Source organism: Pan troglodytes, chromosome 11 (assembly GCF_028858775.2).
Source record: "Pan troglodytes isolate AG18354 chromosome 11, NHGRI_mPanTro3-v2.0_pri, whole genome shotgun sequence".
NCBI lineage: Eukaryota > Metazoa > Chordata > Mammalia > Primates > Hominidae > Pan > Pan troglodytes.
In genome coordinates this window covers 111,561,878-111,589,855 of record NC_072409.2, presented here as the reverse complement: position 1 = coordinate 111,589,855, position 27,978 = coordinate 111,561,878, and the positions used below count along the sequence as shown (strand labels likewise).

The window sequence follows — 27,978 nt, the reverse complement described above, 5'->3', positions numbered from 1 at the left end:
TTGCTAGGTTGGAGAAGTTCTCCTGGATAATATCCTGAAGAGTGTTTTTCAGCTTGGTCCCATTCTCCCCATCACTTTCAGGTACACCAATCAAATGCAGATGTGGTCTTTTTACCTAGTCCCGTATTTCTTGGAGGCTTTGTTCATTACTTTTTACTCTTTTTTTCTAACCTTCTCTTCCATTTCATTAATTTGATCTTCAATCACTGATACCCTCTCTTCCACTTGATCGAATCGGCTACTGAAGCTTGTGGATGCGTCATGTAGTTCTCCTGCCATGGTTTCCAGCTCCATCAGGTCATTTAAGGTCTTCTCTACACTGTTTATTGTAGTTAGCCATTCGTCTTATCTTTTTTCAAAGTTTTTAGCTTCTTTGCGATGGGTTTGAATATCCTCCTTTAGCTCAGAGAAGTTTGTCATTACCGACTTTCTGAAGCCTACTTCTGCTACTCGTCAAAGACATTCTCTATCCTGCTTTGTTCTGTTGCTGGCAAAGAGCTGCGATCCTTTGGAGGAGGAGGAGTGCTCTGGTTTTTAGAATTTTCAGCTTTTCTGCTCTGGTTTCTCCCCATCTTTGTGCTTTTATCTACCTTTGGTCTTTGAATGATGGTGACCTACAGATGGGGTTTTGATGTAGATGTCCTTTTTGTTGATGTTGATGCTATTCCTTTCTGTTTGTCAGTTTTCCTTCTAAGAGTCAGGTCCCGCAGCTGCAGGTCTGTTGGAGTTTGCTGGAGGTCCACTCCAGACCCTGTTTGCCTGGGTATCACTAGCAGAGGCTGCAGAAAAGCAAATATCGCAGAACAGCAAATATTGCTGCCTGATCCTTCCTCTGGAAGCTTCATCTCAGAGGGGCAGCTGGCTGGATGAGGTGTCAGTCAGCCCCTACTGGGCAATGGCTCCAGTTAAGCTACACGGGGGTCAGGGACCCACTTGAGGGGGCAGTCTGTCCGTTCTCAGAGCTCAAACACCATGCTGGGATAACCACTGTTCTCTTCAGAGCTGTCAGATAGGGACGTTTAAGTCTGCAGAAGTTTCTGCTGCCTTTTGTTCAGCTATGCCCTGCCCCCACAGGTGGAGTCTACAGAGGTAGGTGGGCCTTGGTGAGCTGCAGTGGGCTCCACCCAGTTTGAGCTTCCCAGCTGCTTTGTTTACCTACTCAAGCCTCAGCAATGGTGGACTCCCCTCCCCCACCCAGGCTTGCCGCCTCACAGTTCGATCTCAGACTAGCAGTGAGCAAGCCTCCATGGGTGTGGGACCTGCTGAGCCAGATGTGGGATATAATCTCCTGGTGGGCCATTTGCTAAGACCACTGGAAAAGCACAGGGTTTAGATGGCAACATCTCGATTTTCCCAGTACAGTCTGTCACTGCTTCCCTTGGCTAGGAAACGGAAATCCCCCGACCCCTTGCACTTCCTGGGTGAGGCGACACCCCGCCCTGCTTTGGCTCATGCTCCATGGACTGCACCCACTTTCTGACCAGTCCCAATGAGATGAACCAAGTACCTCAGTTGGAAATGCAGAGATCACCTGTCTTCTGTGTTGATCATGCTGGGAGCTGCAGACCAAAGCTGGTCCTATTTGGCCATCTTGAGATTATGATCCACACCTGGTAAATTTTTGTATTTGTAGTAGAGATGCGATTTTGCCATGTTGGCCAGGCTGGTCTCAAACTCCTGACCTCAGGTGAACTGCCTGCCTTGGCCTCCCCTAAGTGCTGTTTTATCACATATATTTATATACGTAAACAACATATTGTTCCCTTTTCCTTGCTTTTAAATTTCATAAGAAGAGTATTATGCTGTGTATAGTCTCTAGAACTTGCTTTTTTCCACCCAATGTTATGTTATCTGTATTCGTCCATGTAGCTGTGTGTAGCAGGGATTCATTCACTTATATTACTGTGTAATATTCCATTATGTGAATGCCTTCCTGCCTGCAATGCTTTCTGTCTTCTTAACCTATTTAACTCCTACTTACCTCTCAGACCTCAGCTCAGGCATCATTTCCTCAGGAGATATTTTCTGACCTTCATAACTAGGTCAGACCCCCTTATTTATTATAGACCTACAAAGCATCATGTATGTCTCCTCTGTGGTCATTACCACCATAGCAGCCACACATCTGCATGATTGGGACCTGTCTTCTCCACTTGACTGGAAGCTCCTTAAAGGCAGAACCATGTCTATGTTTGATTGCTATTAAATCCTCAGCCTAAAGCACATGATAGGGGCGCAGCAGAAGTTGCTGTTTGAATGAATCATGAAAAGAAGCATTTATCTCTACTATTCAGTACATCTAACTAAACATATTAAGAAATAAGTAACTGAAACCACTTTCTCTGCATGACTTTGTTATATTTTTAGCACCATCGTCATTCTTTCATTTACTCAGTTTCAAAAATTTTGATATTAGGTCTGTTTCTGGTCTTTTTGGGACCCTTCACATCTGTTCATTTGCTCACCTTCGTTAACTCTTCTTTGAAAATGGTGCTTGTCTCAATATGCCATCTCAACCCTATGTAACTCCTGCACACATAACTCATATTTAGAAGAGCTGCACTCTGTGTTCCCTAAACTGTGCATAATAATTTCCCATCACTTTATCTTTATTTATGCTGTGCCCTCTTCTGAAAATGGGCTACATAAAGCTTGGTGTTTTTGTTTTAAAGATCACTTCATAGTGAGGCTGAGAGCTTAGGATGCTGACTTTTCCTATAGGCAGAGGATGTGGAGTTGTGACCCTTGCCACTTATTTTCAATGTCATCTTAGATAAGTTACTTAACTTCTTTCAACCTCAGTATTTTCATCAGTCAAATGGTATTAATAACAACATCTGCCCTAGACACCTCACGGGATTGTTTTGAGAACCATATGAGATAAAACAGGTGAAAAGTTCTTTGTCAACAATAAGAGACAATACACATTAGTTACATTATGGTAGTTATTATTATGATTCGTATTCTTCCTTGATGATTTCAAACTCTTTCTCTTCCTTTTACACATAAGTTTGGCAGCAGATTTAGATTCTGAAATATCTTCTCATAAAGAGACTGAGGTCAATCTGAACACATAGTCCAGGATTCAAATAAATCACTAAGAAAAATGCAAGGAAGCGGGAAGCCTGCCAATGACTCAGCAAGCACCATTTTCTGTAAATCACTTGATTTGGTTTGTACCATTTTCTGTAAGTCATTTGATTTGTTTTGGCTCTGAGTGACTTGTTTCAAGTTTCCAAAAATAAAAGAAAATAATCACTTCTATCATCATTTTCTCTTACCTTGCTTTAAAAACTAAAAGTTATACCCCTACAACCTTAGGTAGTATCTTTATGTGCTAAATGGCAGTTAACATTTACTGAGAACTTACTGTGTGCTGGATAATATGTCAAATACTTTCATGTAATCCTCAACAACGGCCTGGTGCTGTAGGTACTATTTTTGTCCACAGTTAATTGCTGAGACCACAGAATCACTCAGAAATTAAATAATTTGTCCAGGCCACACAGCTGGTAAGTCCTCAAACTGGGACCTGAACCCAAGTGGTATGTCTATAAAGCCCATAGCTGCACCACCCTCTCTACACTTGAACGCATAAATGTGAGTTTTCCAAGCTGCAAATACAGTCACATTTTTTCTCCTGTATGTTTTACATTTGAGGCTAGCACAGGACCTATTCTGGGGCTGTTTATGTCTTCTTGATGAGTGACAAGTTCCCCTTGAAACCACTTAAAAAGGGTAGAGTACCCCTTAATGTGGTGACTAGAACCCTGAAAATGTGCTAGGGCATAATGTTCGGACAAACATGAAAGAAAGAAAGGTTTAAGGAACAATATACAGTTCATCTTTAAATCGGCATTTGTGACAGACTTTCAGAGCCCACTGAAATTTTTCACTAAGCCCACTTCCCTCAAAACCATCCCTACTTCACCTTTCAGTTGCTCTCAATTCTCCTATGATTCTTCCCTTTCCTGCAAAATATCCACATTTCTACTAATAACCTCCAGGATGCCTTTTCTACTTGCTTTTAACCTTCACTAGCACTGGAACCAGACAAGATACACTTGGGATTCACTTCCACCTAAAGTTTGAGCCAAAATCAACTCTCTTTTTTTTTGAGATAAATGTTTGTTTTTATTTTTTTCATCTATCCAAGTAATCTTGTTCATGATGTGAAGCTTGAGAAATAAAGGATAAAAAGATACATGAAATCAACCTAAATGTCCATCAATGATAGACTGGATAAAGAAAATGTGGTACATATGCACCATGGAATACTATGCTGCCAAAAAAAGAACGAGATCATATTCTTCACAGGGGCATGGATGGTGCTGGGGACCATTATCTTTAGCCAACTAACACAGAAACAGAAAACCAAATACTGCACCTTCTTACTTATACGTGGCAGCTAAATGATGAGAACACATGCACACATGCAGGGGAATAACACATACTGGGACCTACCAGAGGGTGGAGGGTGGGAGGAGGGAGAGAATCAGGAAAAACAACTAATGGGTACCAGGCTTAATGCCTGGGTGACAAAATAATCTGTACAGCAAACCCCCATGACACAAGTTTACCTACGTAACAAACCTGCACTTGTACCTCTGACCTTAAGATCAAAGTTTTTTGGTTTTTTTTTTTAAAGAATAAAAAGATGCTCTAGACATAGGGCCTATGTCTCACAGTTACCTGCGTCCACAGAGCTTAACAGACTGCCCAGCCCTTGCAGAAGCTCCATGAATGTTTCTGAGGAATGAATATGTTACAGACTCCTGAGCATTCATTGCCAATGTTCTCCATTGCTGCTATGCTTTCAGGGATCAGGGGATTGCCCACTTGTCAGAAATACTCGCTGGGCACTCTCAGGATACAGAACACTCAAGCAGGTGCAATGAGGGGAGTCTAGTCTCACGGTGGACCTTGGGCACCTGTTTGTTGAATCCTGTGTAAGAGGAAGAGGATCTTACAAAGCCTACCATCTAGTTGGGGGCAGACTCCAGAGCACACATCCTAATCCCCAGAACGTGTGAACATGTTACTTTATATGACAAAAGGGATTTTGCAAATGTGACTAAGTTAAGGATCTTGAGGTAGGTGATTATTTTGGATTATCCAGCTGAGCCCAGTGTAATCATGGTCCTTATAAGAGGGAAGCAGGAGGAGTTATAGTCAGAGGAGAATGCAATGTGATGATGAAAGCAAAGATTGGATTGCTGTACTTTGAAGATGCAGGAAGGGACCACAAGCCAAGGAATACAGAAGACCACTAAAAGTTTAAAAGGGAAAGGAAATGATTCTTCCCTCAAAGCCTCCAGAAGGGACCAGCCCTGCTGATACCTTGACTTCAACCCCATGAAACTTGACTTAAGACTTCTGGCATCCATAATGATTAGAATGAATTTGTGTTATTTTACATCACTGTTTGTGGTAATTTGCTACAGCAGCCATAGGAAACTAACACTTTCTCTAACACTCAGGTCCATCTTGATCTCCCCTTCTCTGAATTCCTATTGAATTTGAAGATACAACATAGCATTCAAGACTCCACAAAGTCTGTTTCCTCATCCAAGTGTAAGACCTTTAGGGCACAGACTTTTCCTGTGCTTGTTTGGTTTCTCAGTGGGGACAATGTCTAACTTGGAGCCAGCTAGGTGAAAGGGTTAGCAGGTACTTGTTGGAAGTAAGTAAATACTCAGTTCAAGACTCAGTTATACAACTGAGCATGGCGGTACATACCTGCAGTCCCAGCTACTCAGGAGGCTGAGACAGGAGGAACTCGTGAGCCCAGGAGTTTGAGACCACCCTGGGAAACACAGCAAGATCTCATATCAAAAAAAATTTTTTTTGAGGCTCAGTTATATGAAGAAGAGGGAGATATCCTTTGATCTCATAATTATTGCATGTTATTAAAAATAGTCTGTTCACTACCACAACAGCAAAGACATGGAATCAACCTAAATGCCCATCAATGATAGACTGGATAAAGAAAATGTGGTACATATACACCATGTAATATTATGCAGCCATGAAAAGCAATGAGATCATGTCCTTTGCTGGGACATGGATGGAGCTGGAAGCCATTATCCTCAGCAAACTAACACAAGAACGGAGAACCAAACACCACCTGTTCTCACTTATAAGTAGGAGCTGAATGGTGATGAGAACACAAGTACACACTGCGGGGAACAACACACACTGGGGCCTGTCGGGGGTGGCAGGGAGGTAGAGCCTCAGGAAGAACAGCTAATGGATGCTGGGCTCACTTCCTAGGTGATGGGTTGATCTGTGCATCGAACCACCATGGCACACATTTACCCATGTAACAAACCTGCACATCCTGCACGTGTACCCTGGAACTTAAAATAAAAGTTGAAGAAAAAATAGTCTGTTGAAGAAATATATATACACCAATGTTCACAGCAGCATCATTCACAACAGTGAAGAAGGTAGAAACAATCTAAACGTCCATCAGTGGATAAATGGATAAACAAAATGTGGTATATACATACAATGGAATATTATTCAGCCTTAAAAAGCAAGGAAATGCTGACACATGCTACAACATGGACACATCTCGAAGACATTATGCTAAGTGAAATAGTCACAAAAAGATACTGTGAGATTCCACTTACATGAAGTATTTAAAGTAGTAAAATTCATAGAGACAGAAAGTGGAGTAGTGTTTACCAGGGAGAGGGAGGAATGTGGGGTTATTTTTAATACGTACAGGGTTCCAGTTTAGGATGATGAAAAATTCTGGAGAGCGGATGGTGGTAATGACGGCACAACAACGTGAATGTTCTTAACGTCATGAAACTACACACCAAAAAGTAGTGTGAATAGTAAATTTTATATTTTATATATTTTATCACAATAAAAATGGAACCTACAGCAACAGCAAGGACAAAAAAATGAGAGAGAATTGGAAACATAGGCTGGAAGTGCCTGCAAAGGAGAAAAGTAGGTTTGGGGCTGGGTTTGGAAGAACAAGTACGTAAGGACTGGCATAGGCGTGGAGCATCTTGGCTGTGGGCGCGTGTCCTCTCATGCCAGCAAGGTTTTTCCTTCTCACCACCAAAGGATAAAGTTATTCCTTTAACAACAACACATACTTATTGAGTTGCCTGTGCTGACACTAGGGGTACAGCATAGAGCAAGATATACAGCTTAGAGTCAGGTGGGGTAGACAGACATGAAACAAGTCATCTCCTAAATGGAGGTTACAATGTGATCTGTGTTAAGGAGGTCAGATGAAAAAGTGGTACAGCAGCTGAGAGAAAGATTGACTGAGAGTTAATGATGCAGTTGGTGTAGAGGTGAGAAGGGAGAGTGTCCAGTGTCCCAGGCAGAGTGAACAGCAGGTTTCAAGGACCTGAACAAAAAGGCCAGAGCAGTGAGACTGAGAGAGCAGAGGGAGGTGGGGGATGCCGGGGAGGTGGGCATGGCCAGAGGACAGATGTCAGGGTGTAGGGCCATGTTGTATTCAGAGCAAAGAGGAGTCATTAGGGTAGGGGAAGAGGGAGGAGAGGAGGATGTGATATTGTGATCCAGTCTGAGCTTTGGAAAGAGGTGTCAAGAGAAATGTGGGAGATCAGTTAGGAGGGTCCTGCAGTAGTCCAGGTGAAGGAGGGTGGAGGGCGCACTAGGGAAGTCCTGCAGCAGAGGAGACCGGACAGATTCAAGTGGGATTTAGGGAGTAAAAGGTGAGGATGAATTGAAATGAATTGGGTAGGAAGCATGAGAGAGAAGGAGGAGTCACCAACAATTCTGAGCTCTCTGCTTTGTGAAGCTGGCCGGAAAGGACCTTCAGACCCACTGAATAAAGGCCAGTCAGCGCCACCACATCACACAACTCCAGGGGGCGCCATCCACTTTGCAGTTAATGGGGCCTGTGCCCCTGGAATTTTACACAAGCAACAGCCTGTGTGGCATGAGCAGTAGCACAGTAGGCAAGAAATGTCTCCCTGGACCTGGGCCTAACTTCCTCCTAAATGTCACTCCTCGAGGTGCCTCTGAAGGTTGTGATCAGTGACCGGTGTACCAGAAGCCCAGTGGAATCAAGTTTCTCAGTTGAGCTGTCCAAGTTAATTCCGCTGAAATTGCATCAAGAACCTGGGCCTTCAGAAGGCTCTTGGGCAAAGGAAAGTAGGAAGGCAAAAGCCTCCACATGCACGTGACTCATGTTGAATGCATGTTCCTGTGTTGTTCACTCTCCCACTCCTCACTGTTATTAGGGCTGGCACAGCCCAGCACATATGGTCTTCTGGTCATGTGGCCCACTGATGGGAAACCCCTGGATGCTGCTACCCCGGGGATCCAGTGCCAGTAAGTCGTGTCCTGTTAGAATCTGCCCCAAGACCCGAGACTGACTAACCTCTTGCAGCTTCAGAGGGCAGGAACAAGAGAACCATCTCCATGCCTCCTTTAGGGACTTCAAGGTAGCTTGGATCATGCTGTGGCCCCTGAAGAAGAGCTTGGTCACAGCTCCACCTGAAGTTCCAGTTGAACAAAACCAGAACCCACTCAACCCACTAACCAGCAGCAGATAGAGGTGTTCATGGCTCAGAGAGTCAGGAAAACAGGGAGCACTAAGTGGAATCCATGGATGCTCAACACCCCATTCTGCTCCCACCTTTTCACCAGTGTGTACAGGTAAAATGTGGCTCTGCCCTAAACCATAATCCCCTGACAGATCAGCCCCTCCATAAAGGGGAAACCTAGCGGAGCCAAGCCCTGAATCCCAAGAAAGATAAAGCTCCTGACTTCTGAACCAAATCATGATTATGTATGTTAAGAAGCAAGGAAGTCATCCTGAAGCCAGAGAGCCTGGGTTGGAATCTTGCTCTGCCTGTCTATAGCTTGTGACCTTGGGTGAATTTCTTAAGCTTTCTGTGCCTCAGTTTTTCCCTGTGTAAAACAGGGATGGTCATAATCTCTCTACCATACCAGGTGTTGCGAGGACTGAAAGCATTATGGCACATGCAGCATTTAGATCAGTGCCTGGCACATGACAAGCATCCAATAAATGTTCACTGTTATTACTATTAGAAGAGAAGTGTGACTCAGCTCCCAGGCCTAAGATGGCAGGCTGACAGGGTGCAGTTCCCTAATAGTTTCTCAAAAGCTCCAGCAACCACAGCTCTTGAGGTGAGTGTAGGTGCACCAACAGCATTTGTTACAAAAGGCTTAGGATGATGAGTAAGATTCTCTCAAATCTTGCCTGCTTGCCAGGCTATCGTTTTAACACTTAAAGAAATAGCCTAGACCTTTTTCAATCCACCAATATACTGCCGACTTGGGCAGCTGTGTGAGATCGAAGAATTTTCTACCTCTGTGGCCCTCCATTTCCTTGAACCAAAAGCTCTCTGAAGCCCATTCCCGCGATAATGTTCTGAGTCCACGACCCCCAGGCCTGCATGTTGACCAGCTAGGGGAAACCTCGCATGTGTGTGTGCAGTGCCATTTTTTCCCATTCATACCCTCAGACTTTTCTCTGTTAGATTGTTTCCGATAATTAATGTTTTCATTTTGACGTCAGAGTAATTCTCCAAATTTACAAATATTGACAACTGAAAAAAAAAGATACATCCAAATGATAAAATGCCTCCCAGTGGTATTTCAAATGCCTTTCATTTGTCCTGGAACTAGGTGGTATCTGGGGGCCTATAATAAAACCACCATAACCCCACCTACCTCACCCTCACCAGAGAAGTCAATAGGCTAGAAAGCATTTAATAAGAATGTGCTACACACTGTGCCAACTACAGCACAACCCCACCCTCTATCTCTACAGGGTTCTACAGCAAAGGATCACAGCATTCCAGGATGAGAGAGAAATTTAAAGTTCATCTAGTCTGCCCACCCACCTAATACGTGAACCTCCTCCAGCACATCCGTGCCAGTAGCATCTACCCAGTGTTTAAATACCTCTAGCAATGGGGAACTCACAATCTTTACAACGTATTAATACTGTCACTTCTTCAAGTGATGAGGCCTACTTCTGGTGCTGGTAATGCAATGATGAATTCGACTGAAACAGTTCCTGCCTTTGGAAAGCTTCTAGTCTAGATGGGGACACAGATGAATAAATGAATGCAGCATATTATGTTTATTTTAGTATATCAATTAATTTCAATTAATCTTTGTGTTTTTCTTCTCTATATTTCCTTGAACAGAGCCCTTGCCAAGTCAGTTGGAGGTTTTCACATACCCTTAATGAAAATTAACACTTTCCATCAGGAATGCAAATACACAGAAATGACCAAAACTTACTTTTAGGAAATTCAATGTAGACTCCCAAAACCCACATCAGAAATATTGGTTTTGAAAGCCAAATCATTTCTGATTTGTGATGTCTGGATTTTGCCAATAGAAGGAAAGGAAAGAAGCAGGGCTCCCAAGACAGCAAGGTGTAGACAAATTGTTCCCATACTTTGGTGCACATTCAAATCACCTGGAAGGCCTGTTAAAACACAGATTGCTGGTACCCATCCAGAGTCTCTGATTCAATAGGTCTGGCATAGGCCCTGCGAGTTGGCACTGCTAAAACCTTTCCAGGTATTGCTGATGCTATTGGTCCAAGGATCACACTTTGAAAACCACTGGTGTAGTGTTTAGGCTTTGATAGTTAATTGAAAAGAGAAAGACCCAGTCAGTCAAAGATCCCAGAGAAATTAAACAACCTCCACTTAGGTGGAGGGAGATGAAGGGAGGTGGACATGAAGGTTGAGATGGAGATGAAGAGAGGTGGAGATGAAGGTTGGATGGAGATGAGGAGAGGTGGAGATGAAGGTTGAGATGGAGATGAAGAGAGGTGGAGATGAAGGTTGAGATGGAGATGAAGAGAGGTAGAGATTAAGTCGGAGGCAATACCTGGGAGGGAGTGGGAGCCCACTGAGAAGAGGGACTGGACTCAGGAGATAACTTAGAAAAAATGCAATCGATGCTGAGAGACTTTTCAGAATCATCCACCACCAGCACCAGGCGAGCCAGGAGTGGGTTAAGCTGATGCCTGCAGATCACCTTTGCCATTAGAGCAAGCACTGTTTGTCACTGTGCTGAAGGATCACGTTAGCTGTGCTTCACTTTGCTGTGTGGTTAGGACCCTTTACTGGCAGCTACATGCATGTCACCATAAGACTGTCCAGGAGCAAAGAGGCCCATCTTGCCCTGAGCCATCTGTATTTGTTTCCTAAGGCTGCATAACAAATTAGCATAAACTGCATGATTTAAAACAACAGAAATGTATTCTGTTACAGTTCTAGAAGCTGTAAGTCTCAAGTTGTCAGCAGGCCCACACTCCCCCTGAAAGCTCTAGAGATGAATCCTTTGTTCTTCCAGCTTCTAAAGGTCACAGGCACTCCTTGGCTTGTGGCAGCATAATTCTCATCTCTGCTTCCATCTTCACAGGGCCTTCTTTTGTGTGTGTGTGTCTCTGAGTCCTCTCCTTGTCTCGTGACATCGATCATTGGTTTTAGGGCACACCTTTATCCACTACAACCTCATCTTAACTAATTCCGTCTAGACCCTATTTCCAAATAAGGTCACATCCAAGGTTCTGGGTACACATGAATTTTGGGAGGACACTATTCAACCCACTGTACCACCCAAGCTACCATCACTGAACTTCCCTTTCTCTCCCATTTCAACAGCTCGTGACACTGATTGGTCCGTTGAAACAGAAGTTGCAGTTCTTGACAACCAGATAAATAATGAAGCTGCAGGGAAATCCATGGAGCCTGTACTTGAGTGACAGCGGTCAGTGGTAAATTCATCCGATTACACAATGATGATAGAGTATGATGGGTTATGATGAAGAAATATGCAAGACAGGCACTGGTCACAGACTTGAGTGTGAGCCAAAGTTTCCCAAAGTTCAGAATGTCTAAGGTGAGACCTGAAGGATGAGCAGGAAATAACCAGATGAACATCTGGGTGGGAAGAGAGACATTGGGAGTGGTTCAGACAGAGAGAACACATGAACAAAGGCCCAGAAACAAGAGAAAACATGATTTATTACAGGAACAAAAAGAAATTCAAAATGCCCAGGTTGTCAACTGGTACAAGGGGTGGAGTGGAAAGATACCAGGGAGACTAAAGCATGAGCCCTTCCTAGCTCTTCTTCAACTTGGGAGTCCTTATGTACTTAAAGACAGAAACCTGTTATCCCTAAATCTTCTCTCTTTTAGGTTAAAAATGCTTAATTCCTTCAAGGATTTCTCATATCCTTTGGATTCCCATCCCATCACTAACTATTCTGGTTGAAGTTCTGCAAATCCATTCTAGCTTATCTAAATTTCTTGAAGTGGAAATCCCAAAATAGAAGAAAATACCCCAATCCAACATTATAGGATCAACACACTGACCCTAATAGTCAACATTCACTGATAGTGCCTTTCCTTTCCAGATCCAGGTGTAGAATTGGGCTAGGTTTTGGAGGCAGGGACTGTTAACTGGCCCTCATTACCCACTATCACCTTCTTCCTCTCAGTGACAGAAGCACCCAAGCTTTAACTGAGCACACAGCTGCTCAACTGGGGACTAACAACCCTGCCTTCCTTATAGCTGAGTATTGCCACGTGACTAAGTTCCAGTGCACAGAATCTTTTTCACAAAACCACTTACTTTTGTCTTCCTCTCTCCTGTCATGCTGGCTGAAACAGTGACAGCTGTAGTAGCCTTGCACCCAGATGGAAGCTCCACATTGAAGACAGCAGAGCAGACCAGCCCACCTGGGGCTCTGGATGCCTTCTTAGGGCAGACAACAGTATACTCACTCTAAACTACCAACCTACCTCTGGACTATTAGATGACATAGAAAGTTCTCTAATCTTTGAGCTATTGTAGCTAATAGGTGGGAGTCAGCCTCATGTGCTCTCTACTGATACAGACTGAATTTGATACAAATGTAGATAGGTGTTCCTCTACACATCTATTCAGTAAATATGTCAAAACGTCTGCTGGGTACTAGATACTACATATTCTGAACCTTATACATGATAGTATCAATATTTCTGGGATGGGTGGTATTATTGTTCTTTGTTTACAGTCTTTATTATTGTGACTAATAGGACTGACATTAATCTTGATTCAATGTTAACGTTTTCAGCTCCCTAATTTTTATAACATTGAGTGCTTACTCTGACAGCTGCTTTATCTAAGTCATCTCCTTCAATCTTCAGAACAACCTTATGAGACAGGTATTATTACTCCAGTTTTACAAACTAAGAAGCTAAACCTTAGCCAGGTGCTGCACTCTTATAGTCCTAGCTACTCAGAAGGCTGAAGCAGGAGGATTGCTTGAGACCAGGAGTTTGAGTCCAGCCTGGGCAACACAGTGAGACAAGAATGAAAAGGGAAGGGAAGGAAAAGTGGAAGGGAAGGAAAGGAAAAAGAAAAGGAAAGAAAAATGGGAAGGGGAAGGGGAATGGTAGGGGCAGGGGAAGGGAAAAAGGAAGAGGAAAGCAAGGGGGAAGGGAAGGAAAGGAAAGAAAAAAGCGAAGGAAGGAAGGAAAAAGGGAAGGAAGGAAGGGAGAGAGGGAAAGAAAGAAAGAAACTAAGGCTTTTTTAAAAATTGACTTTAATTTGCTTAACAACAAGCAAATAATCTAATCTTAAAACAGAAGGAGAGATTTCTAGTCTTCTGAGTGGTTAAGAGTGACAGAACAAGATCTTGCTCAATGACCTTTCAACATTGCTCTGGGCTAGTTTCCCAAATTTGATACATGAAACAATAGTTCAGAAAAGTGACCTGTTCAATTTGTTTTAACCCAGTGTTTCCCTAACATACTTGGCTATGAGACCCTTTTGTCAAATAATGCTATTAGCTTCCAACGGGACTTTTGTGAAGGGTGGCTCTAGACGTAATTGTGAAGCAATGGGATGCCCCCCCACCCCCTGCAACTTCATCTGTTTTGATTCCCCTCACTTCCAGGTGTTACACCTGATTGGAAATATCCTCCCAAGAGAAATTATATTATCATAAAGCTCCAAACAACGCTTTACAAAAAGGTGGGATTTCAGGCAACGCCAGGGAGAACCACCTTGCATTGGGAATTTCTTGGATTCCTTAAATCCTGCCTGGAATGGTGCCACCTTGTCTGCTCCGATGACCTCTGCAGGAGAGGAAAGGACTAGGGTTCCTGTTAGGAGCTTAAGTGCTTAGAAACAAAAGTGACCTCTTCATGAGGCAGACAATACTCTAGTCTCATAATTCAGAGGGCTTGAATTTGAATATCAAGACAAACAATTACAGCAAGTCTGACTGAGCAGTGAGATCTCATAAAAATTCACCCAAATTTAGGTAATAGGAATTGATTCTACTCCAGGTAAAGAAACTGAGTAAGGGGGACAGTGAAAGACCATCTGATAGTGTAAATTCCAGGCAGGTTCTAAATCTGTTTCCCAAGGAGCTTTCTGGATATAACATTCAGTCCTTCTACAAATTACAGAGAGATCACAGAACCTCTCAAAACAAGCAACAATTAAAACATGGCAGCTACAGAGTATGTGGGTAGACAGAAAAGGTTGGCTGTCAAGGAGCTGGTGGCTGGAGAGGCAAGGAAGCTGGTCAGTGCCCTCTGTCCCCTCCACCCTTCCTGAAACAATTGTAGTGCAAATGCATGTTCATTAATCAGCAAGTCCAAGCTAGGGCAGACTTTTCTGGCTCTGTTTGCAGTGCCAGGGCTCCTGCTCCAGCGTTGTCATGGGGAAGTTATTGTTGTCCTCCTGGCAACAGGTTACCTAGGTGAACACCAAACAGCCCAACCTGGCCTAGTGAGCAATGGGCCTGTTCAGCCACTGTCCCCATGCTGCTTTGCCTGTCTTCTCCTTATACTCCCTCACTCCACACTACTGCGCTTATGAGTGACAGCATTCATTCTCACAGACAAAGGTGCTACAGAAGGCCACTTGCAGAGAACCTGGGGCTTGTCCAGGGCCATTTTGTACTCTGACCTTTAAAAGCATGCCCAGCCATGGGCAGTCATGCCTGCTCTCTTCAACCCACAACTAAAATAAGAGCAGCTCTCAGAAGAGAAATCATTTCCACCTTTCTTTTTTTTTTTTTTTTTTAAACGGAGTCTTGCTCTGTCACCCAGGCTGGAGTGCAGTGGTGTGATCTTGGCTCACTGCAAGCTCCACCTCCCGGGTTCATGCCATTCTCCTGCCTCAGCCTCCCGAGTAGCTGGGACTACAGGCGCCCGCCACTACACCTGGCTAATTTTTTGTGTTTTTAGTGGAGACAAGGTTTCACCCTGTTAGCCAGGATGGTCTTGATCTCCTGACCTCGTGATCCACCCACCTTGGCCTCCCAAAGTGCTGGGATTACAGGCATGAGCCACCGTACCTGGCCCCATTTCCACTCATTTTTACTGAGCATCTTAGTGCCATAACTCAAACAAATTAGAAGCATAAGAAATAACTCCAGTGACGATCAAAGTCTATACCACAAAGTGAAATGAAGCCCTAAGCCAATTAACCTGTGAAATTGATCAATTAATTGTAGACAGCTAAACAAAATGGTTCAGTTAAAGTAAATCCTCAGTTGCTCGTAAACTTGCCAGATATAGCAAATAAAAAGATCTGGTAATGCTACTCCATAAAGGGCTTCTGCTCTAATCATCTGAAATATCACTTCTGCTCCACATGCTTTCCTGTGCAAAGCCTTCAAGTGTGAAAAACAGGCAGAATTCAGTGGTTCTGGTGTCTATCTCCCTCACCAGCCCTGGGGATGGCGTTAACCTAGCTTACACCTGGCATCTCACCTGTAGTACCCTAGGTAGCCCGGGGTTAAACAAGGGCACTTTCAACCCGGCCTAGGGTTTTAGTTTAAACCTGAAACATCAGGATCTATTTAGATCTCTCTCAGAGGCATCCAACCCTTTCAAGAAGCCTCAGAACACACTTGGCTTCCCCTGGGTCCCTTGCCCTACTCTGAATTGCCCCAGGGTCCTTCCCCCATTGAACCAGATTTAAGAGGATAAGGTGATTCTTCCCTCATTCCAGCCTTGGTGTTTGTATCCAGTTCCAAGAAATTCAATTAGTTAATACAGAGCTATGACAACCTAAGGTAAAAATTTGCAGACTTGGGTAAATTTACTTGGTGACAGGTGATGAAGAAGAAAGGGCAGGGAGCAAGCAGTTAGAAAACCTGAGTTTGGAGATGATGTGCTGTGAGATCTTGAGTAAGTCATTACACTTCTGTGGGCCTCCATTTCCCAATCTGTTTGTTACCCATAAGCCACATGGCATGATGTTAAAGTAGGGTCACAATAGCAGTAGAAAGCAATAGTTCTCTGGCTCTAGCCCACTGCAAAATCTTCTCCCTGACCTAATTTTGAGAGTCTCCAAAAAGCATCTCATGTGGATTCAAAATCAGTCTTCTCCATGGCCACATGGGATATATGGGTTTCCTCTTCTTTAGCTCTGAATACTTTCAGAGATCTCTATGGCTAAGGTATCTATCCACTAAGCCCCTGGTGCTGCTGTAACGAGCATTAAAGTTGCTCCACAGGGCCAAAGCCACCAGGCCAAGCCAGGTCACCAATACTCTGGGTGGCAGTTCTGGGTCAGGGACCTGGATCCCTTAGGATCATTGCTACAGTTTCTGGTGCCAGACCCTGAGGGCACTGATACATGTGTCGGGGTGTTGATATCAGCCCTATCTCTTGGCATCCTCACATGAGCCCTGAAACTGAATATATAGTTTCCATTTTATGGAAAAGGAAAGTAAGACTCAGGAAGATAAAACAACAAAACCAAGACTGCAAAACCAGTAAGCGACAAAACTAGGGTTTAGACCCAGATTCACCTAACTCCAAACCTTGCCATTCCTCAAAACTATCACTTATGGGAAATATGCGATGTTCACTGCTCCAGAGCTCATGTCCCAAGTCCTATACAATTTGTATATTCCTTTAGTTGGCAAGTTTTTATGATAGTAGAGAGATGTACATACTAATTACACTATAGATCTGCTAAAAAGATCTATGAAAAGAGGTCTACAAAGTTATCTGTCAATTCTACATGAATACTCATATATTCTGATAAGGAAGACACTAACTCACCAAATTCCAAGAGAAAAATAGATCAAGTAAATGGACAATTTCCAGGGGACAAAATATAAATGACTAATATTAAAAAATCTAATATTACTAGTAAATGTTTTTAAATGCACTAAAATGAGATACTACTTTTAACCTATGAAATTAGAAAAAGAAAATACTCAGAGTTGGTAGTGTCATTGGCTTCTAGTGCACAAACAAATTGGTACAACCTTTCCCAAAAGTAATTTGGCAACACATAGAATCATTAAAAGTGCAAATCATTTAACCCCAAAACTCTCATTCTGGGACACAGTCCTGAGGAAATAATCAGAAGCTCAGAAAAATACTTTATCTACAAAGACCTTCATCAAAGTGTTAATTATTGTAACAAAGCTGGAAATAACATAAATGTCTAACAATCAGAAAATAGTTAATTAAATACAGCCATATGATTAGATATTATGCAGCTATTAAAGTGATATGGTCAAAAAATTAATGACATAGGAAATGTTCATTTGAAAATAAAGATACAAAATCGTACGGACAGCATTTTCATACTTTTGATTTAAACGAATGAAGGCAATATTTTGCAATGATTCTGAACATTTCTATATACTCTACAATGATGTATATTTCCTTTATAATCAAAAAAATATATCTAACAAACAAAAAGCTTCAGGCTCCTTCCGGTCATTTTTTCTGACATGCTGAGTTGGACAAGGGCCTCAAGCATCACTGAACTAAAAGAACATGGAGGATCCCTTTGGGCCAATATCTGACTCCTTCTACCATATCACAAGGCCAGACAAAAGCTGATCAATGTTCATAATAATGATCATAATAGTAGCATAATAGTAGAGGTGGTAGCAACCAGTTTTGTTTACTCAGTACCAGGCTCCACTATCCATCTTTCAGATATGTTGTATCATTTAATCCTCACAAAACTCTATGAGGCAACTATTACCCCCATTCGAAAGATGAAGAAACTGGGGTTCAAAGAGATGAAAATATTTGCCCCAAACCACACAGCTTATGTGACCAAGCAGGAGCTAGGACCCAGATCTGATTTCCCAGGATGCTTTGCTCTTTCTCTAATGTGTAACTGGTAAGATTGGCAAGGCTGTGTGTGTGTGTGTGTGTGTGTGTGTTTAGTTTTGAAATGCAAAAACTGTATTTGTCCATAGCATGACTTCTTTTCACAGGAGTCAGGACACCTGATTCTAATCCTATCGCTTCTCCTGACTAGACAAGTTTCCTTGAACAAGGCATATCCCATTGAGATTTTGCTACTGCTATGTGTTGGCAGTGTTGGACTAGATGAGTTTCCTTTAAGCTTAGCTTGTTAAAACACAGCTTTCAGGTCTTTCTGTAGACCTACTGAATGAGACTTTCTGGTAACGAAATTATACGTATATATAGAGAGATAGATGGATTTCTATTATATATGTGTGTACACACACACACATACACACACACACACAATTTTTTAAACAAGCTCCCTGGATTATTCTTATTCAGGATGAGAATTCAGCTCAGGACTGGTATTTGGGAGTCACCATACTAGACAACCTATGAGGTACTGTTCATATCTACCAGTCAATGACTGTGTAGGGCCCCAAACTTCGAAGTCAAGATTTGGCTACCATTGAATTTCAAATAGGTCTGGAAGAATCTAAAGGGCTTGTGACTTGTTCACAGGCATTGTTCTGCATGAAGTTTGGGGACAGACCCAGAGAGAAAAAGGAAGTGGGGGAAAGTAGTATAAGTACTGGAGATTGGTTCCTGTAGCCAGCCCCACGGGAGAAGGAGCTGCAAGTAGAAAGTAGAGGAACGAAAAAGATAGCTTCATATTGTATCACCTAAGGAGCCTGGAAAAAGCACTGTTGCTTGGGTCCCAGCTCCAGAGATCCTTATTTAATTGGTTTGGGGTATGTGCCTGAGTCTTGGGATTTTTTTTAAAGCTCCCCAAGTGATTCCATTTTGAAGCTAAGATTGAGATTCTGCATTAACACACAAGGACACAAAGCCTTCAAAATGAGACGGCTTTATGTGTTACAGGCTTACCCTTAAAACTATGTTGAAAAGCGGCATTTCAAGGACCCTCCTGGTGAGTTCATGAAGCAAAATAATCATGTTCAAAACAATTGAGACTGTCCATACAACACTTCCTCGATATGTTTGGGAGGATAAACTCAACACCTCAGTCATGGTTTAGTGGCTTGGCTTATATATTTGGTGGCATAGATAGAATTCTGTCCCCAGGTGTGTAAGTCACATGAAGCCAGTCCTCAATGACTGGATTTGTCTTCTTCACTGAAGTGAATTGATCTGTTGTTTTGTCACTATGTAGCTAAAGCCAGTGGGAGGGTGCCAGTTATTTGGAGAAAATGTATCATTTTGAAGTACCAAAGACAGCCGATGAATTGTGTTCATGAAATACATGCTTCACTCTACTTTTAAATTTGCTCCTGTTTAAGTTAACTTAGAGTTTCGTCTTTATTTTTAAAGAATGAAATTTATATAGACGTTCAAACTGCCAATCTGTTACATAAACAGCCTTGTTTTTTGAAGGGCTGGCGCCGCCTAGAGGCCAAATAGATGCAGAGGTTTGGATTGCTAACCGGAAAGAACCTCTCCAACCTGTTGCTTCTGGTCCTTCTGTGATCCATCTCTGTCGTGCGTATTTAGGGTCAGGTAAAGCTTATCAGACTTTTCATTGAGCAAAGTTTCCCAAGCAAGAGTGGAGATGCCACAGTGACATTTCAAAGCCAGATAGCAATGCAATGATGGGATTTGGGAAGTTTGGTACAAAAGAAGCTTCTCATTGGGATCAAAACATGCTCAGAGAACCAGAAACTGTAGGGGGAGGGAAGGGGGAGGGGAGGGGGAGGGGAGGCGGGGGGGAGGGGAGGCGGAGGGGAGGGGGAGGGGAGGGGGAGGGGAGGCGGAGGGGAGGCGGAGGGGAGGCGGAGGGGAGGCGGGGGGGAGGGGAGGCGGAGGAGATGGGGAGGGGAGGTGGAGGAGATGGGCAGGGGAGGGGGAGGGGAGGGGAGGGGAGGGGGAGGGGAGGGGGAGGGAAGGGGGAGGGGGAGGGGGAGGGGGAGGGGAGGGGGGAGGGAAAGGAAAGGAAAAGAAAAGAGACAGAAAGGTAAAGCAAGTTTTTGGTGGGTAGTTTCCTAGAGTGAACTTAAGAGCAAACATTCTCTCATTTGGTATTGACCAAGACACAAAGACTAGGGAGAAGTCAACATTTAATACCAGCTGACAAGCGGCTTTGCTTCTTGCTCATCAGTGAATTCACCATGTCCTCATGGCTTGGCTTAGCATGAGGTTGATATTCCCCTAGAATCTCTGGATCTATTCCCTTTTTCTACAGCCTTCTCCATACTTTTAATATTTTCTTTCTTACATGGCCAACTTTTAATTACCACAGGGGAACAGAATTAGTATGTATTTTTTAAATCTCTGAATAATCCAAAACGTCTGTACCCAGATAGAAGTTTAGGAATTACAAATCAAATGAGAAAAAAAAAAAGTATGTCATTTTCCTTTATTTCCCATGACTGATGTCATCTGACTTTTGAGCTGAATAGAAGTGAGGGTGTGGGGGAAAACTTCAACTTCCCAATTAAAAGGCAACTCAATTCCAGGATGAAACATTCTTTTATTTTGTCTTACCCAGTGTCTTTGGGGCAAATTCCTCATCTTTCAGGATGCATCCTCCATCCCTGTTCTCCTTGCCCGGATGGTTCCTGGGTCTAGGGGTAAGCTTCTGTGTATTTGTGGTGGCAGGACAGCAGGAATGAGGGAGTGAGGGTGATGGTCCATGTGCTCATCTCCACATCCACGCTATTAACCACCATGGACACTTGAACCTGGAGACCGTTGTCGGAACCAGATCCCACCTGACTCTTGTTTTTGTTTAATTTTTTTGGAGACAGAGTCTCGCTCTGTCACCCATTACCCAGGCTGGAGTTCAGTGGCACTATCTCAACTCACTGAACCTCCGCCTCCTGGGTTCAAGCAATTGTCCCTGCCTCAGCCACCCAAGTAGCTAGGATTATAGGTGTGGGTGACCACTCCTGGCTAATTTTTGTATTATTAGTATAGATGGGGTTTCGCCATGTTGGCCCGGCTGGTCTCAAACACCTGCTCGGCCTCCCAAAGTGCTGGGATTATAGGTGTGAGCCACCGTGCCTGGCCTCACCTGATTTTTTTTAGCAACTCTGCAAACACCCACAACTGGCATCTGACATCCTTGAGATAGCCTCTGGACTGCAAGTCTTTCTTCCCTCTAATCCAAATGATCTGTTATCTCTTCTGCTCCATTGGTATGCTTAGAACTTATGTGTTTCCTTTTTGGGGACAGACTTTCCTAGTTGCATTATCTGATCCACAGGCTTGTACAATACTCTCTAGGACAAAACAAGACTGCTCTCTATCCATCTACTTCCACTTCTTCTTCAGCCATTTCCAACCTATCTGGCATCACTGGAGCTTAAAGCTCTCCTGGCTTGCACTCACACGAGTGAAAGATAAGCTCTATTACCCTGGGATTACACACTTGTAGTTATCAGGCAACATCTGACCCTGTTCAAATCAACTCTCCTTCTTCTCCAGGCTGATGTGCACGCAGCTCATTGTGTGCTGGAGAAAAACTCACCATTGTGAAGACTTGTCTCATTTCACATTCAAGGTCACTGATCTCCAGTAGATCCTTAATGCTGCCCTATATCATTTTTTCTCCCACTCTCCTCCATGACTTATTTCCCTCATTCTCTTCTGTCCTCAGACCCCTAGCACTTCCTCACCTATACTCACTTCCATCCAATGCATCCAATCCAAGCTCATCCAATTTATTGATAATTTGAAAACCAATAGAAAAAAACCACAGTCTTACAACCAGTGCCTCTGGCCAGCTCTGACAACTGTGCCCAGGTACTCTGCCTTCCCTCCTATGAACAAGCAATCAGTTCTAAGGAAAATTCCTCCACTTCAGCATTAGATCCCATGGCCAACAAATGGGATCTCCGCTTTTTTTTCTGTCATTACCTTTTTTCCACGTTACTGATTAAATCTCGTAACAGTTAAACATACTACATGCTTGTTGGCCACGTATATGTCTTCTTTTGAGAAGTATCTGTTCATGTCCTTTGCCCATCTTTTAATGGGGATGTTTGTTTTTGCTTGTTAATTTGTTCCTTGTAGATTCTGGATATTAGACCTTTGTTGGATGCATAGTTTGCAAATATTTTCTCCCATCCTGTAGTTTGTCTGTTTAATCTGTGGATAGTTTCTTTTGCTGTGCAGAGGCTCTTTAGTTTAATTAGGTCCCATTTGTCAATTTTTATTATTGCTTTTGGCACTTTTGTCATGAAATCTTTTGTCAAGGCCTATGTCCAGAATGGCATTTCGTAGGTTATCTTTCAGGGTTTTTATAGTTTTGGGTTTTACATTTAGGTCTTTAACCCATCTTGAGTTAATTTTTGTGTATGATGAAAGGAAGGGATCCAGGTTCAAACTTCTGCATGCGGCTAGCCAGTTATCCCAGCACCATTTATGGCCTGGTGCTTTCATCCCTTTCCCCATTGCCTGTTCTTGTTGATTTTGTCAAAGATTGGGTGATTGTAGGTGTGTGGCTTTATTTCTGGGTTCTCTATTCTGTTCCATTGGTCTATGTGTCTGTGTACCACTACCATGCTATTTGGGTTACTGCGGTCTTGTAGTATAAAGTTGGGTAACGTGATATCTCCAGTGTTATACTTTTTGCTTAGAATTGCTGTGGCTATTTCAGCTGTTTTTTTGGTTCCATATGAATACTATAATAGTTCTTTTCTAATTCTGTGAAGAATGTCATTGGTGGTTTGATAGGAATAGCATTAAATCTGTAAATTGCTTTGGGCAGTATGGCCATTTTAACAATATTGATTCTTCCAATCCGTGAGCATGGCATGTTTTTGCATTTGTTTGTGTCATCTCTGATTTCAGCAGTGTTTTGTAATTCTCACTGTAGAGATCTTTTACCTCCCTGATTAGCTGTATTCATAGGTATTTTTTGTGTGTGTGTGGCTATTGTGAATGGGATTGTGTTCTTGATTTGGCTCTCAGCTTGGGCATTTTTGGTTATAGAAATGCTACTGATTTTTGTACACTGGTTTTGTATCCTCAAACTTTGCTGAAGTTGTTTATCAGATCTAGGAGCTTTGGGGCATATGAAAAAAATGTTTAACATTGATAATCATTAGAGAAAAGCAAATCAAAACCACAGTGAGGCCCAGGCATGGTGGCTCATGCCTACAATCCCAGCACCGTGGGAGGCCAAGGCAGGAGGATCACTTGAGCCCATGAATCTGAGACCAACCTGGGCAACATAGCAAGACCTCATCTCTTCAAAAAATTAAAAAATTAGTCAGGCACGGTGGCACACCCCTGTGGTCCCAGCTACTTGAAAGGCTGAGGTGGGAAGATTGCTTGAGCCCAGGAGTTCGAGGCTTCAGTAAGCTCTGATTGTGCCACTGCACTCCAGCATGGGCAACAGAGCTAGCACCTGTCTCAACAAAACAAAACAAAACAAAACAAAACAATGAGATACTATCTCACACCACTCAGAATGGCTATTATAAAAGGCAAAAAAATAACATGCTGGGAGAGTTGTGGAGAAAAAGGAATGCTTATACACTGCTGGTAGAAATGTAAACTAGTTCAGCTACAGTGGAAAGCAGTTTGGCGATTACTCAAAGAACCTAAAACTGAACTACCATTCAACCCAGCAATCCCATTACTTGGTATATACCTAAAGGAATATAAATCCTTCTACCATAAAGACACATGCACATGTATGTTTATCACAGCACTAGTCACAATAATAAAGACATGGAATCATCCTAAATGCCCACCAACGGTGGACTGGATAAAGAAAATGTGGTACATACACACCACGGAATACTATGCAGCCATAAAAAAACAATGAGATCTTGTCCTTTGCAGCAACATGGATGCAGCTGGAGGTCATTATCCTAAGTGAATTAACTCAAGAACAGAAAACCAAATACCACATGTTCTCACTCACAAGTGGGAGCTAAACATTGAGTACACATGGACTCAAAGAAGGAAACAATAGACACAAGGGGCCTACCTGAGAGTGGAGGGTGGAGGAGGGTGAGGGCTGAAAATCTACCTATTACGTACTGTGCTTATTACCTACATAACAAAATAAACTGTACACAAAACCCCAGCAACATACAATTTACTCATATAACAAACCTGCACATGTACTCCCTAAACCTAAAACTCAGGAAGAAATATAATAATAATAAACACACAGAATTCCATTTCCTACCTTAACATACATCCTCTTCCATCCCTTTCCATCTAGCACCCCACTTCTCTGGTCCCCTTTACAGCAAGTCTCCTGATAAAATTTATATTCACCATTTTTATTTGCCGCAGGGTTTCCTCTCTTCCCTCCCACCCCCACTACCATTTCATTCAAACAGCTCTCTTCAAGGCCACTAATGGCCTCCATATTGGTAAATCCAGCAGTCAATTCTCAGTCCTCATCCTATTTCACCTGCATTTGGCATTTGGCAATTCATCAGCAGCATTTGGCAAAGTTGTGTTTTCTCCTTGAAATATTCTTTACTTGGCCTCCTGGAAATCCTGGTTTTCTTCTGACTTCGTTATCAAGTCTTCTCTGCCTCCTCCTCTCACCTCTAAGTGTAAAGTAACCCAGAGCTCAGTCTTTAGGCCTGTTTTCTTCTCTTTCACACTCGCTCACTCCCTGGGTGTTCTCATCCAGTCTTCTGGCTTTAAATATCATCTATGCTAATAACTCCCAAATTTCATTTTCAGTCTAAACTTTCCAGTGAATTTTAGATTTAAATATCTAACTGTCTAGTTCACTGTTTCACTTGGGTGACCAAGAGGCATCCCAAAAACATGACATATCCACAGCTGAATTTTCTCCTCCTAAAATAGGTCCCTTACCACAATCTTCCCCACTGCAGGAAGTAGCACTTCTATCCTTTCATTTCCTAAGGCCAAAATTCCTTGTCTGCTCTCTTCCTTTCAGATTGCCAAGGCTCACCCATCAGCGAATCTTACTGGCTCTACCTTCAAAATATATCCAGATTTCACACTTCTCACCATCTTCACCACTGCACTCCAGTCCAAGTTCTACTTATCTCTCATGTGAATTATGGCATTAGTTACCTGGCTGGTCTCCAGCTTCCACACCTTATGTCCCTCTTCAGTCTATTGTTAGTACAACCATGAAAGTGATTCCTTTAAACTTAAAACAGATCACTCCTCTATTCAAGTCTCCGGAAGTTTCCCCCTCAGAGTAAAAGCCTGAGTGCTTACAAGATCCTACACAATCTCACTCATCCTTTCCTGCCACTGGGCCCCTGTGTTACCTCTGTGACCTCATTTCCTACCTTTGCCCTTCCTTCATTCTGCTCTTCTCAGAACACACTTAGCCAGTTTTCTCACCTACTTCAGGCATTTTTGCTCAAATGCCACCTTCTCATTCAGGCCTTCTATAACGACCCCACTTAACCCCCCCTCCCTATCCTATCTACTTTATTTTGTTTATTTTCTTCATAGCATTTTCTTTTTTATGCCAATTGACATATATTTTCCATATCTGTTTATTGTCTGGCTCTCCCATTAGAATGCAAGTTCATGAGGTCATTTTTACTAGAATGGTAGGTGCTCAATAAGTATTTTTAAATGTATCATAATTTTGAATACTTATCAAACCCCCAACTGGGATTTTGGCCTGGAGAGGAAGAAACAGGTTCCACGTATCTTACCAGTTGCTCTTGTTCCTCTTTCCCCCATCCTTAAAAACTTTAAATGTAGCAGATTGGATACAGAAATTTATCTTCTTTTCCCTCCAAACTCATTTTCCAGAGTAGAATGTTAACAGGTAACATTTAAAATTTAAAAGCCAAAGTTACATGGAATTTTGAAATATGTAGGTAACCACAAGAAGATAAAGCAAAAAGAGCTGAAAGTGATTGCGTCTGGGGAGTGAGAATTTGGGGAAGTGGGGAGTAAGGCAGGGAATGACACGTCTTTTTTTTCTTGTTGTTTTAAGCATCAGAGCACAATTTGACTGCAAAAGAATATTGCTTTGATAAAAATGAAATTAAATTCAAAAAGAATATTCAATATTCAAAAAGAACAAATAAAGTACAGTTAGAGTGGGAGATTCTAATACACTTTTTTCAAATCAGTGAGATCTAGGAGACAAAAAATAAATACAGACACAGAAGAACTAAAATGATGATCAATTCACTTGTTTTAATAGCTGAAGAATTTGACATCCATTGAAAGAAAGACATATTACAAAAATCGATCATGTACTTGCCTGTAAAGGAAACCTCAAGAAAATATGAAAACTAGAGATTTTACAGACCTCATTATCTAATAGCAATCCAGTAAGCTTAGAAATCAATGATACGTAAAGGGAGCTTTGTAAATGTAGAAATCCCTTTCTCTCTTGATGCAGCCTAGCTTCCAACAGCACTTTCTCCCTGGGGATACAATACATGAGAAGCTTCATTTGACAGTCAAAGCTGAGCGACGACTTTGGTGTTCTAGCCAGTGACTGCCCTGCCCCTGAAGCACGAAAACTCATTGATTAAAAGGATGAAGAGCCATATGGCATCTCGATTTAGGGAGAATAAAAAATACATTAAATAATTTCTAAAGTATTATATCCGTTATTCATGAGTGTGGCCATTACTTTACATCCAGAGCCACAAAATGTCAGTCAACTGATAGAAAAAGAGCAGAATGGCCAGTCTCAGTTGCACCTTTATGCCCATCCTTGGTCAGCTTCTCTAGAAGGACTAACAAGCAGTGGCAACAAGATTTAATAATGGATGGAATTTCAGGCGATAGCTGTGTCTTAGTCCATTTTGTGTTGCTATAAAGAAATATCTAAGGCTAGGTAATTTATAAGGAAAAGAGGTTTATTTGACTCACGGTTCCGCTGGCTATACAAGAAGCCTGGTGCTGTCATCTGCTTGGCTTCAGGTGAGGGCCTCAGGCCACTTCCACTCATGGCAGAAGGTAAAGAGAAGCAGGCCTGTGCAGAGATCACATGACAAGAAAGAGACAGAGGAAGTGTCAGACTCTTCTTAACAACCAGCTCTCATGGGAACTAATAGAGCAAGAACTCACTCACTACCCCTCCTCGGGGAGGGCATTAATCTACTCATGAGGGATCTGCCCTCATGACCTAAACACCTCTCATTAGGCTCCACCTCCAACATATGGGATCACATTTCAACATGAAGTTTAGGAGGACAAACATCCAAACTACAGCAACCTGAAAAAATCTTTAAAGTATCTGGATCAGGGCTACTCTCAGTGGTGTGACTGTTAAAATGCAGATTCCTGCACCCACTCCAGATCAACTGAATCAGAAGACCTGGAAGTGGAGCTCAGGAATCTACATTTTCTGATGAGCTTTAAGTGAAGTTTTATATGTGTGCTCAAGTTTGAGAATTATTGACTCACATAACTCACTAATAATAGTCATCTTCCAAATAATCCAGAGCGAACTAAAATCAGGGAAAGTAATAAACCTCACATGGTAGCTTTTTGTTTGTTTGTTTTTGGTTTGGTTTTTTTGAGGTTTTTTTTTTGGTGGGGGTTGGGGGAGTCTATCGCTTTACAATTTAATTCAGATGAAAATCTTAAGAATAACTACCTGACAGGCTTGAACACAACTATTTTACTGGGTAATTTTTTTAGCCTTTTGACTGTGGCTCATTAGTCATTCTAGTAAAGGGAACAATAGAGTGGAGTTTTAGCCGCACATTTAGGATATGTGTATTCTTACCTCATTTGTTCATTGCCCAGGAGTACCCTCATTAAAAATCCCTTCCCAAATTAGACAGGATATGCCAAAAACCAA

General features: G+C 42.5%; 1 protein-coding gene across 2 annotated transcripts in view; it reads right to left on the bottom strand.

The window, feature by feature from the left end:
* The window catches only part of GLIS3 (GLIS family zinc finger 3), a 740,609-nt gene that overhangs the window by 518,626 nt on the left and 194,005 nt on the right, over positions 1 to 27,978 (bottom strand). For both annotated transcript variants that reach the window (XM_063788746.1, XM_063788747.1), the window contains exon 3: positions 27,042 to 27,144. In XM_063788746.1, coding sequence (XP_063644816.1) covers positions 27,042 to 27,144 — 103 coding nt within the window. The remainder of the gene's footprint in view (positions 1 to 27,041; positions 27,145 to 27,978) is intronic.